Here is a 13,445-nt window from a genome sequence, read left to right as displayed (position 1 = left end):
ACACAACTCAAAGATAACTAAACTAATGAAATTTCGACATGGATAACATTATTACAAAGTTTTATATGAATTTCAAAATAAGACAATTAACTTGTAGCCATCAAGTCGAACTCACTACTGGTTATCCAACATGAAACCAAAGCTGAAATTTAAATGTTTAAACTTAAACGAATAGAAGGCAGTATTACAATTCAAGCTTCATTTATTTGTCATGCTGAATCTCTTTCCAACATAGAATTTAAAAGATAAGTACCTGGAAATGAAGGTAGAAGAAGTAAGTTTCAGCAGTAACAAAATACTGGCAGAAATATCAGTATTTCCACAGATTTGAGCAATAATAAGACCCGAGGAACCCAGATGCACAGTAACAGTATTTTTAAAGAAACTTCAGATTTTAACTGAACAATGGAATCAGATAAATCCGAACAGATTCAACGAAAAGACAATATTTCAGATTTCAGTTTCTTTTCTGTTTCAAATTCCTATTTCTGATTTTTCTGTTTCTGCTGTTGTATCTGTGTCAGATTGTGTATGTGTGTGTGAATGTTCTCTTTTGATTTTTTTTTCTGTTTCTTCTTCCTCTTCAGATTTTCATTTCTGATTTTCTACTTAATTCTCTTTCTTTCTATATCACTCTAGGTGTATTCTTTCTCTTCAAAATCTGTATTCAAAATCTGACCTTTCTCCTAATCTCTCCTTATTTTTTCTCCTTTTAAAATCTGATCCTTTCCTTTTCAAATCAGATTTTTTCTCCTCCCTAATCCCTGTCCAGCTCCCTCTATTTATACAGGGCTGCCCCTTTCTTTTAAGTGCTGCCTGGACCCTTTTCTTCTTTAAAAATCAGAAAGTTCCATTAAAAACTGCTTTTGAATACTTTAAATGATCTTATCCTGATTTTAAGCAGCCCCATTACCCTTTGTTTCCCATTATCACTTTAAATAATAGCCAATAACTTTCCACTTTCAGCCCATTATGCTATCATATTACCCTCACTATTCTGTCCCAGAAATACCCTCAGAAATCCTACTGTGATTACTATTATTACTGCTGTCAAACTTAAAATCTAACAATACAGATTTTTAAAATCTGTTCAAACCTGATTATTAATCTGATTTAAGACAGCTACAACCAATCCTAAAGTTTTGGACTGAATCCTAACTAAGAATGTAACCTTCTAACACAATTACATCTAATCAACATTTGTAAAATCACACTGAATTCAGAACTAACATCATAACAACATATCAATGAAATCATTATAACAATTCAGACTGGACTTAAACATTGAATCAAGATCAAACATACACAGGAGCATTTGATGGATTAATTAAAGATGACATAATTAACGAGTATTAATTAAACTGATTATCAAATAAGAAACAACTGATTACAACAAAATAATCCATCCGAAACAGGTTGTTTCAGTCAACATTTTCAGAAATAAGATTCACAATACAACTAATCGACGAACTAAATCGAGTCGATTACACACATTGTAAATAATCACAACCAACAGAAACAATTCACATTTAGAATCAAGTAGACGGGTAGGAGACAGTATGACAATAAAAGATGGGAAAATTACACAGACTAATGAAACAAACACAAAAATACACGTAGAATACACAAAATAAATAGAAAAAATACCTTTGAATCTTCAATTTTATTCCGACTCGAACTCAACTTGGATTCGGACTTTGTTTGAAATCAAACAGACCTTAGTCGAAGTATTTTCCACTGAAAATACTTCGACTAAGGTCGATTAAACCTCAATCTTTATTTAATTCGGGCAGAATCCAAAAGTCTGGTATTTCTAGGGTTCCTGAAGATTCGATTTGGGACTTAACCATTTCTGGTCAGATTCGAGGGGGACCAAATACGACACAAGGGTGAGGGTAGCCTAGGGGTCATTTGGTGTTAGTTTAGAACAGATCTGAGTTTGTTCTTGTTTGGCTCGAATCTTCAAAAGAAGATTCGAGAAGCTCGGAAATGATTCGAGCCAAACAAACATCAGATCCATAACGAGGCATGCTAGGGGGTACTATGGTGTTAACTAGGGGTTGTTTGGTTTAGATCTAAGCTCGGCTCGAATCTTCAAATGAAGATTCGAGAACCTTCAGGAAGATTCGAGCCAAGTGGCTAGCATATCTGGATAGAGGATGTTTAGGGGGTTCTAGGGTGTTATTTTGGTGACCGGCGGCGTTGATGCCGCCGGGTTTCAGGCGATGGGATGTTAGGGCGGCTAGGGTTAGGGGTGGGTCTGAGGACGATGATGAACAGTGAGAGGAGGGGGGTGTTTAGTTAGGGGGGCCGGGGTAGGGGTTTGGCCTTATATAGGGACGGGGTGGGTTGATTCTGACCGTTAGATCTAGCAGAATGGAAGGCCAGGATTTATCCACTTAACCAAACGGTGTCGTTTGGCTTAAGTTTGGGGGGACGGGTTGAACCGGGTATTGGATCGGGTAAGGATTATGGGTTAGGGTGATGAGATCTCATCCGTTGGTTGGATTTGATCCAACGGTCCATGATAAACTATGACCAAATGCTGTCGTTTTGACTCCTTTGGACTAGACCGGACCTGGGCTCTTTGGATTGGGCTGTGGGGGGTGGGGGTATCTTGCTTTGGGCCTGGATTTTAATCCAGGTCCGAGTTTCATTTATATATTTTTATTTTTCATTTTCTAATTCAAATTCCTAATTTTAATTATAAAATAATTTTAACCTCATAAAAAATATTAATTACTTTATAACAATTATTTAATACATAGTCAAAACATTAATCACACAGTGAAATATTAAAATTAGAATAGACACATATTTTTGTGATTTTATTTTTTGAATCAATTATTAAATGCATAATTAAATCCTAGATATGCATGCAACATATATTTTTATTTTTATTTTCATTTTGTTATGACAAAGTAAACATTTACGGATATAAGACAAATATTTAACAAACATCACGCAAATTCAAAAGTTGCACAGTAAAAGAAATTTATTTTATCTTTGATTTATTTTGGAGTAATTTTTTTTTCGTGAGGCAAAAATCACGTGCTCACAACAATAATAATATGTATATCACAACTTTTTTTCCCTTCTTTGTCTATATCAAAATGTATATTAAAATTTTATTTTCATTCTTTGTATATAAATAATATTATTTTTTGTATATAAATAATATAAAATTATATATATTTATTGTTGTCTTTATATCAATGTATATCACAATAAAAATATTGTATTATTTGTATATCACAATATATAGCACATCGGACATGTGTATACCAAAATAGATATCATAAATTTATTTTTCTTCTTTGTGTATATCAAGAATTAATTTTCTTTGTATATCAAAATATTATTTACTCCCACAATTATATTTATTATTTTTATATTTTAGAACTTGCTTAAACATGCTATATCAAAAATTTATTTTCCCTTTTTGATCAATAATTAATAATTATATTATTTGTATATCACAATGTATAACATAATAATAATAATAATGTGTATACCAAAAAAGTTTATTAAAATTTTATTTTCGTTCTTTGTATAACACATTTCAGACTGAAAACTCAAGTTCATGACGGCTCCATATGTATATCCCCTATTGTAACCCATGTATATTTCTATGTACATCAGTAATATCTCATGTATTTTATCTGTATCTGTGTATATCCATGAAAATTTGTTTTATATATACGATATACAATGTGATATACACGGGTCCATAAATAAATTGTGTTGTATACACGATATACAAAGTGATATACACAGACATACTTAAAAACTTGTGTGTGATATACACTGATGTACACGATATACAACATGTTATACACAAGTCGTAGTTAGATTTTTAGGTCTGATTTTTTGCATGAAACCAATCTAAATCACTTCTAATTTTTTTCAAATTTTGTATATAACCTCGTTTAGGTATTTTCAACTAATTTCAATTACACCCACTCATTCAATCTAACCAAAAAAAGGAAGAGAGAAGAAAAACAAAGTTGAAATATATTTTTCTCTCTTAGTTTTTGCTAATCTTGTTCAAATTTTGTATATAGCCTCGTTTAGGCGCGCCTCTACGCTGAGTGAATCACCGTCCATTTCAATAACATGATTAGTTGCCCTCATGAATTTCTCTTAAGTTTGAAAAGGATCCGAAAATTCCTCAAAAACCTAAGAATCTCGTAGCATTCATATCTTGTAGGTTGCTCTTCTTCGATTGCGGTGAAAATTAACTGGACAACGTCGGCAAGGCATTGGTGGTTATGGATGCTGATTTGACGATGCAATTGGTGTGGATAAAAGGAAAATTTTAAAAAATTCTAAATTTTCTCCCCTCCTCTTTGAGATAGAAGAAGAAATATAGTGAAAGAAATGGGGAGGGAAGCCAAAATAAGCGTGTATTTTTTTTTAGGAGAGAATATAAAAAAAAGTAGTTTTTTTTTTAAAATTTGGCTATATAATGCCAATTGTTTGGGACTATCTTTGCCAAACCTAATATAAAGCTAAAAAATTGCCAATTTCTATTATGTATGGTTATGGGATGCCAATTTTTCTAAGCCTAATCCCATTTCCTTCTTCTTTTTAGCCCAATTTTCTGGCGCCGAAGCTGCAATTTGAAAAGACAAAAACAAAGAAGCCCTAGAAAGAAGAAATAGTAAGTTGAACCCAAAATCATGGACTCTCCTGGCGACTGCAGCGAAGATGACGGCAGTATTTCTTATAGCGATTACAGCGAAGCTGACGACTGTAGAAATAGTATTTCTTCCGGCGACTACAGCGAAGATGACGGTTTTAGTGGTTGTATGTCTTCCGACGACTACAGCGAAGATGACGGCTTTAGTGGTAGTATTTCTTCCGACGACTGCAGCGAAGATGACGGCAGTATTTCTTCCGGCGACTTCAGCGAAGATCCTCCACCGTCGAAGAAACAGGAAGTGAGTGAAGTTGAAGGACCCCTAGACGACTATATCAGTCAGTTGCCGGACGCACTCCTTGTTCAGATTCTCTCTCTTTTGCCTACGACAGAGGAGGCGTACGCGACATGTGTTCTCTCGAAAAGGTGGCAGCATCTCTGGACTTCTGTTTATAACTTCTATTTCAGTCATTTTCGCGGGAAAACAAAACGCTTCCTATCATTTGGTGACTATGTGTTAGCTCATTCTGCTGCTTCCAAAATTAAAAAGTTTGGGATCCACTGTAGTCGCCTGTTTAAATACAAGTCCCAAATTGGCCGATGGCTTAGTTTTGCTGTTGACAAAAATGTGGAAGATGTTATAATCTATTCTGATCCTCACGTTTGCATATTGCCTGAATCTTTCTTCACCTGTTCGTCGTTGATAACGTTGCATCTTGTAGAGAGTTGCTTGGTTTCTGATATTGTCATAGCGTGGGAGTCTCTAACGAGCATCAAGTTGGAGGATATGGTGGTAGTGGATACCGAAATTGTGAACATACTCTCTGGGTGTCCTTCACTGGAAAATATTGTATTTCATAAGGTTGGGGGCTTTCGTCGCCTGGAAATTAAATCTTCAAAAGTTAAAAGCCTGGCATTGGAAGGTTATTGGCTAGATGAAGGTTATTGGCCGGATGATGATGGAAGTGGAAGTAATCGTTCCTTCGAAATTTTTGCCCCGTATCTTCAGCACTTGGAGCTTTCACAAGATTTTTATGATTTCAGGTGTAGGCTTGTAGATGTATCCTCCTTGGTTGATGCTAAGATTACTTTCGACATTAAGTGTTTCAAAGAACTTCAGGATAATCCTGATCAAGATTCTGATGATGATGAGGAAGACAGTTGTCTTGATTTTCATCAAGGTTTTAAGACCCTCGTCCCAGATTATCTTCAAAAGCTGAGATGTGCAACCAGGTTAACAATCGGAACTTGGTTCACTCAGGTTTGTGACGTTTGTCATTAGTACCCTGCATAGCTAAACAAGGATGCTTTTGCTTAGTTGTACATAACTTGGTGCAATTACGTTATCTTTCTCAAAAAAGTATAGTGCTTATTTTTTCAGATTGATTTTTAGCAGGTTGAATGTAAACATTATACAATTGAGAACCTTTGCAAAAATTTCACCAACACAACTGGACATATTATAGAAACTTGTATGGACTTTTGTGCCTTTTTGCAATCCTTTTTGTCAATTTTGGATGTCGGTTATTTATTTTAGCAGATCTAACAACGAGAATTTTTTTACTGTCACGGTTAGATTTGTTACAACACTCTCTATCTCATGTAAAGTAGTTTCTATTCGTTGTTATTGCTTTCTCTATTCTTTAATAGTTTCATTGGGATTACTGCACCAGGTCCTGTGCATATTGCAGTTCAAAGAGGTGCCAATTCCAGATTTAAAATGCAAATATCTAGAGCTAGAGTTGCACTTGGAAAAGTTTAATTTGTATGGAGCAGCTGGGCTTTTGCGAGCCTCACCTCTTGTGGAGACAGTCCTCATAGACGTCGAAAATCAGCCTGTAACTTCCTGGATCTTTTCTTTTCTTTTTACACCTATTCATTTAATGGTGTTTTAACAATCTCCCCCCTCCCTTTCCCTGAGAAGTTGTTGAAGGAGAATGCGAATATATCTTGAATTATCACTAAGAAGCTTTGCTTTTGTAACTGTAATATTGTTGGTTTTGTTGCTTTTCGTTGTGGCAAATGAGATCTGAAACGAAAGATTGTTGCGCTGTCACCTTGTACCGCGGCTACCTGCCATGACTATTTATGGCAGGAAGGACCATCATAATCATGTTCCAAGTACCGTTAATATTTGTTGGTTGTGAATTTTTCTGTACTGTACACTTATACGGTGAAATCATTTTTTTGTCACTTTAGCTCAATTTCCATTAGGCTGACCTGTATTTAGTCCTCACTATATTCTCTGTCTCCAGTTTGATGATTTCAGATGCCGCTTTGAGTTTGGATATTTGGAGAAAGGTGATAACATTGATCTGCAGAGATATATTTCAAGCTTAGTCTTTCCCAACCTAAAGGATGTTAAGATTGTCATCTCCCCCGGGATGTGCTTGGAGAATCATCTCGAATGGGGATATATTAGGAAGATTTTCCAACTTTCAAAATTTCTGTTAAAGAATGCATTGGTTTTGGAGAAGTTTGTCATCGTATCAAGTAGACGAAGGTGTGAGATATGTTATACCAAATGTGTGTCCCGATATTTATCTCGATTGGCTAAGAAGCTGTCAAATTGCCCAAGATCCTCCGCCAATTCTGTGATTATCTTCCAGGAATGAGCTTTCTATGACTTGACTACAAGTATTTCTGTCTCAGTATACAAGAATGTTCCCATATATTAAGTTTCTGATAAACTTCATGCAATCACGAATCTTTAACTTCTCTATTAACTAATTACTGCCCTTTTGAACTTACCGCTATGGCATACCAAATGGTATAGTAGCTTGGTTTAGCATGAAGCTTTTATTTGTTGCATTTTAGATGTTGTGCATGTGCATTGAGAGTTTCTTGCAAGTTGCAACACTTGTTTTCCTGCAAGTATTATGATGAGTAGATCTACAAACCACATTTCATGATAATTAGCTCATTAAAATGTCGTGTTTTGCTAGCTTGCTTCGTCCATAGCGTCAATCCTCTGACTGTGAAATGGTTTCCTCTTTGGCTCTTTTCTTGGAAGAAAGAGGCCTGCATTTTTTCTTTACCTCAGATGATTTTTAACAGTCTATATTTGAGGCTTACAGTGCTGTTGAATCTTTGTAGTTGAAGATAAGTCATATTAAGGCTTAAAGTTTTCCCAATTTTTATCCTTTCGTCCATGCTTCCGCTAGAAAATTCAGATTTAAGTCATTTTCTATCACCACTAGAAAGTTAAACACCCCCCCCCCCCAACCCAACCCAAACCAAACACACACATACTAATAGCTTGTTTGGCCAAGCTTCTTCACGTCCAAAAGCACTAAAAAGTACTTTTTTTTTCTAAAGTTGAAGTGTTTGGCTAAGCTTTTGGAAGAAAAAAAAAAGTGTTTTTGAATAGAAGCAGAAACAGTTTTGGAGAAGTAGAAAAAAGTAGATTCTCTTCAGAAGCAATTTTTTGAAAAATATTTTTGAGAAAAATATACTTAGAAGCACTTTTTACAGCTTGGCCAAACACTAATTACTGCTCAGAAGTGTTTTTAAAATTAATTAACCTAACAGAAACTACTTCTCATCAAAAGTTCAAAAGCACTTCTCAAAATATGCTGATTTTAGAAGCTTGGCCAAACAGGTTGTAAATCTCACTTTCTCAGCTGATTCAGGTTATAACATTATCATTTGTTATTCATGTGGCATACGACTTGGAAGTCTTTGGATTTACATCCCATGTTATTACAGCATTGCTTATATTTCTCTCTTTTTCTTTTTTACCAAATGAATGGTAAGTTTTCTTGCCCTTCAAATCTTGTCTTTTCTTTAACCTATTAGGTGACAGAATTGATATTACTATGACCAGTGTGGTGAATCTGATTTTTCATGAGTGACAACTGATGATGACTCTTCACATAGGAAGCATCTGCGAAATAGATTTTACCTTCTTTTCTGCATGTTATCATTAGTGAGACAGGCCCCTAACAAGCCATCCAAAACAGGGGAAGTGTACAGTTAGTCACAAATTAGAGCTATATTTGCTCTAAGCCACTGTTTAAAATATATTTAATCTTTAACCAGTACTTTAATAGACTTTTACCTGCCCGGATGAAAATGCTCGTGTGCTAGACATAGTATCCTTAACTTCATGAGTGATGTGTAAATACTAAGGACAAAATATCCTGAATTAGCACCTTCTGTTTTAAACTTTAGGACATCTTGTCTTTAATCATATGTGCAGTGTAAATGCTAAGGACATGGTGTCCTTAACTTCATGAGTGCTGTGTAAATATTAAGGACAAAGTGTCTTGTATTTGCACTTTTTATTGTTAAACTTTAGGATATCATGTCCTTAACTGCATATGTGCAGTGTAAATATTAAGGGTGATGTCCTTAACTTCATGTGTGCATTGCAAATATTAAGGACATAGTGTCCTTAACTTCATGAGTGTTGTGCAATATTAAGGACATGATGTCCTTAACTTCATGAGTGTTGTGTAAATATTAAGGGCAAAGTATCCTGTATTTTCACCTTCTGTTGTTAAATTTTAAGACATCATGTCCTTAAACTCATATGTGCAGTGTAAATATTAAGGACATGGTGTCCTAAACTTAATGTGTGCAGTGTAAATATTAAGGACATAGTGTCCTTAACTTCACGAGTGTTGTGTGAATATTAAGGACATGGTATCTTTAACTTCATGAGTGCTATGTAAATATTAAGGATAAAGTGTCATGTATTTGCACCTTCTGCTGTTAAACTTTAGGGCATGATGTCCTTAACTTCATGAGTGCTTTATAAATATTAAGGACAAAATGTCCTTAATATTTACGCAACACTCATGAAGTTAAGGACAAAATGACCTTAATATTTACACAGCACTCATGAAGAAAAGGTAAAACCGTCTTTTAATATTAATTTTAATGGAGTAGTGACTATTTTTGCTCAACAATAAAAATATTGAATAAAAACTAAATACCACGTAAAAAGTGACTACCAACCCATTTCTACCCAAATCAGGCTACTTTGGGAGGAGCTCAGGTCTTCCAAATCACACCATCTTTGACTCAAATTTACTACCATGTTCCATTACCGAAGTTTTATTAAGTTATGGGGAAGAAGTTCGAAGTAAATAAAAATAAAACAATAATAACCTGCAACAATTAGTTAAATTTACAACCAATTAATTGTAATGATAGAAAACCAAGATAAGGTGTTGATGGACCTAAAGTATCCTAAATGAAAATCAACGCCAAGTTTAGAAGGCGTCTATATATTAATTTCACAACTACGAGTGGTCTATTTTTAAAGGATAGAAATGATGTAACATTAACATAAAAAAAATATAAGAAATGTTTTCAATAAACAAGAAAATAAAAAATCTGTCTTGTACAAAGGAAGAAATTCTTTTTCCTGGATTAGGCTTCAAAGCTACACTTTTCTTTACATTGAACGTCTAACCAATTTGTTTTATACTGGATAAATAAGAAGTCTTTTGGAGAGATTGTTGGAGTAAAATAGATCGAGAGGAGTGAAGACACGCATCTGAATTTGGCCCAAAACTGTAAAATATTATCCTTTTGTAGATACTTGCGCTAGACAAATTCAGAATAAATCATTTTATATACACCAGAAAACTTTTGCCATTTATGTACCAAAATAAATAAATTGCCCTTGCAATCCCATTTTTCTATTGGTTCCAAGATGAAACTTTAGCATTTGTTAGTCATACGTAGGGGTTGTATTGGGAAAAAACTGAGTTTATATTAAAGATGATGTGGCATGACACGTGAATTAGTTAAATGGTCAAAGCGCAACAATTGACTAAAGAGGCACGGATGGAGACAGCCACGGGAAGAAGAATTTAAATAGGTACGAGACGACGTATAGATACGAGTCTCGTACCACTTTAAATTATTTACATCCAACGGATTAGAAGACATTGAAGGCAAAGATCTGATAACAGAAAGGAGTCCAAATTCATTATTAAATACTTGATACGTTACAAAATTGGTATTTAATAGGAATGATTGTATAACGGCTTATTTAATGTCATTTATTACTCATGATTATATCATTAAAGCTGAGGCTTCATTCCTTTACCTAGAATTATCTATAAAAGGAAGAAGTATCATCATTTGTAAGGACACGGAATACTATTGAGAATTTATTGAAATACACATCTATTTGCTTCTTTACCATCGTTCTCAAAAGTATTTTATTTTTGTCTCCTGATTATCAGTAACCCGAATTTCTTTTTAGCTTTGACCAAAGACTCAGATTTTTGGTTAAACAAATTGGTTCCGTTACCGGGAATCTGATAATCTTTCCTTTTAAGCTATATCTTATCTATTGTCGTCACCATGTCAAACAACAACGCCGACAACAATAGTAATAACACATTGGGAAACCATGAGAATCAAATACATCAAAATCAAGATGACGTGGTTCCCTCTCCTCTAAATTCACCACGTCAATCTCGTGAAGGCACTCCTGTTACTGAATCCCGTGCTGATCAACAAGAGCAATCTGAACATTTTGAAGGAGTTACAACTGAAGCTTTGCAAAAGCTAATTGATGCACAGGTCGGCAAAGCTCTTCAGGCACTTGTTAGTCGATTGCCTGCTGCGCCACCTACACCAACTCCTAATAATAATACATTGGAGAACCCCCGTTCTGGTCTTGATAATTCTGGAAACGGAGCAACCCCCAGTGAACCACAAGAAGGGGGACCAGGTAATTTAAATAATTCGTATTTGCAAAATTTAGTACTAACCTTGCAGAAACAGCTTAAGGAACAAAATGAGCGTATTGAACAAATCCCTGGAGTTCCGCCTGTAATAAAAGGAGTAGACATGGACAAATACTCACAACAACCATGGAAGCCTAGTGTTGCTCCCCTTCCAATTCCGAAAAAGTTCAAAATGCCTGACATCCCGAAATATGATGGTACTACAGACCCACGTGACCATGTGACTGCATTTACAACCGGCGTAAAAGGCAACGACTTGACCAAACAAGAAATTGAATCAGTATTGGTCAAGAAATTTGGAGAAACACTCACCAAGGGTGCATTAACCTGGTATTCTCTTTTATCTGAAAATTCTATTAATTCTTTTGCTGAGCTTGCAGATTCTTTTATTAAAGCACATTCGGGAGCACAAAAGGTTGAGAAAAGGATGGAAGATATTTTTCAAAATCAAACAAGGGGATTCAGAGTTGCTTAGAAACTTCGTTGATAGATTCCAGCGTGAAAGAATGACTCTACCTCGTGTGCCTGACAATTGGGCTGCTATAGCTTTTGCAAGTAATTTAAATGACAAAAGTTCTGAAGCCACGAGACGACTCAAAGAAAGTCTTCGAGAATTTCCTGCAACCACATGGAATGATGTTTACAACAGGTATAGCACGAAGCTGCGAATCGAAGAAGATACCGTACCTAAGCTTCATCATGAAGAAAGGGGCGGTACCCGAAGATCAGAAACTGAAAAAAGATCAGGTAAAAATAGGTACGATCCATATATGGGACCTGCAGGAAAGGACCCACGGTCGAAACAAGATAGCCAGCAATATGATCAAAAATCAAGAAACCGGGATTCTGGCTCTTCTTCAAAGTTCAGGAATGATCGGAACAGACAAGAATCACGAGATGATGACAGAAGTTTAAAGGCACGATTCGGTGGATATAATTTTAATGTCTCTACCTCCGAGCTTGTAGCTGTTTTAAGAAGCATGGGAGACAAGGTACGGTGGCCAAAAGAGATGCGGTCAAATCCAAGTAGACGCAATCCGGATCATTGGTGCAAATTTCACAACGATCACGGGCACAAAACTTCAGAATGTAGATTCCTGCAGAGTGAAGTGGATCATTTATTGAAGCAAGGATACCTCACTGAGTTATTTAGTGAGAAAGGAAAACAAGCTTATATGAAAAACAGACAAGAGCCACCACAACCTCCTTCACCCAAGAGGACAATGAATGTCATAAGCGGGGGAGAAGATATTCACGGCGTAACTTACACAGCCTCCAACAAGGTTTCTAAGGTAACGATTACACACGGGAAACGGGTGCGGCAGGTCCTTGAAAATGAAAGTATTTCGTTCGATGACGCAGATACCGAAGGAGTGACAACTCCACATAATGACGCACTGGTAATATCTTTACTTGTACATGATACTAATGTAAAACGAGTTTTGATTGATCCAGGGAGTTCTGTAAATATTATATTACTAAGGGTACTACGAGAAATGCAAGCTGAAGACAAAATGATACCCAAGGCGCACACCTTGTCAGGCTTCGACAATTCAAGTGTAGTAACAAAAGGTGAGGTATTTCTAACAACTTTTGCTATGGGTGTTGTGAAGGAAACTAAATTTCAGGTAGTTGATATGGAAATGGCCTACAATATGATCATGGGGAGACCATGGATACACGATATGGACGTTGTCCCATCAACTCTACATCAGGTTATTAAATTCCCATCACCATGGGGAATTTGCCAAATTCGTGGGGATCAGCAGATGGCTAAAAGTGTCAACGCTGTAACAAGTACGAGCGCCGAAAATAAAGAAAAGTAGCAATTACAGGAAACAGTTGAAGGTAAAAAAGATCAAACTTCAACTGAACAGGAAAAGACGGATTTGGACTCAAGACCTGACACAATTCAAGAACCTGAAGAAAATGAAAGCATCAAAACGACAATTGAAGAGCTTGAGGCAGTGATGTTATTTGATCAATGGCCTGAACGGAAGGTTTATGTCGGGGCCAATTTAAGCACGAACATGCGAGGTATGATAATCGAATTTTTAAAAGCTAACTTAGACTGCTTTGCTTGGTCCCAC

The 13,445-nt window shown here is 35.7% G+C and overlaps 1 protein-coding gene across 1 annotated transcript; it reads left to right on the top strand.

Annotated features, from left to right (window-relative positions):
* Positions 1-4,561: 4,561 nt before the first annotated feature.
* On the top strand, positions 4,562-7,392 carry LOC104215479 (putative F-box protein At1g49610). The gene is made up of 3 exons (XM_009765289.2): positions 4,562-5,903; positions 6,316-6,480; positions 6,898-7,392. Exons 1-3 carry the CDS (start codon positions 4,683-4,685, stop codon positions 7,255-7,257), a joined length of 1,746 nt encoding a protein of 581 aa, XP_009763591.1. The 5' UTR covers positions 4,562-4,682; the 3' UTR covers positions 7,258-7,392.
* Positions 7,393-13,445: the final 6,053 nt, after the last annotated feature.

The sequence above is a fragment of the Nicotiana sylvestris genome, chromosome 4 (assembly GCF_000393655.2).
Source record: "Nicotiana sylvestris chromosome 4, ASM39365v2, whole genome shotgun sequence".
In the NCBI taxonomy this organism is placed as follows: Eukaryota; Viridiplantae; Streptophyta; class Magnoliopsida; order Solanales; family Solanaceae; genus Nicotiana; species Nicotiana sylvestris.
This window is presented reverse-complemented; position numbering and strand designations above follow the sequence as displayed.

Excerpts from the sequence above, each read along its gene's own strand:
- LOC104215479 (XM_009765289.2), top strand. The coding sequence starts at position 4,683 with ATGGACTCTCCTGGCGACTGCAGCGAAGATGACGGCAGTATTTCTTAT. Across the intron at positions 5,904-6,315 it reads TCGGAACTTGGTTCACTCAG|GTCCTGTGCATATTGCAGTT; the intron begins GTTTGTGACGTT and ends TTACTGCACCAG. Across the intron at positions 6,481-6,897 it reads TAGACGTCGAAAATCAGCCT|TTTGATGATTTCAGATGCCG; the intron begins GTAACTTCCTGG and ends CTCTGTCTCCAG.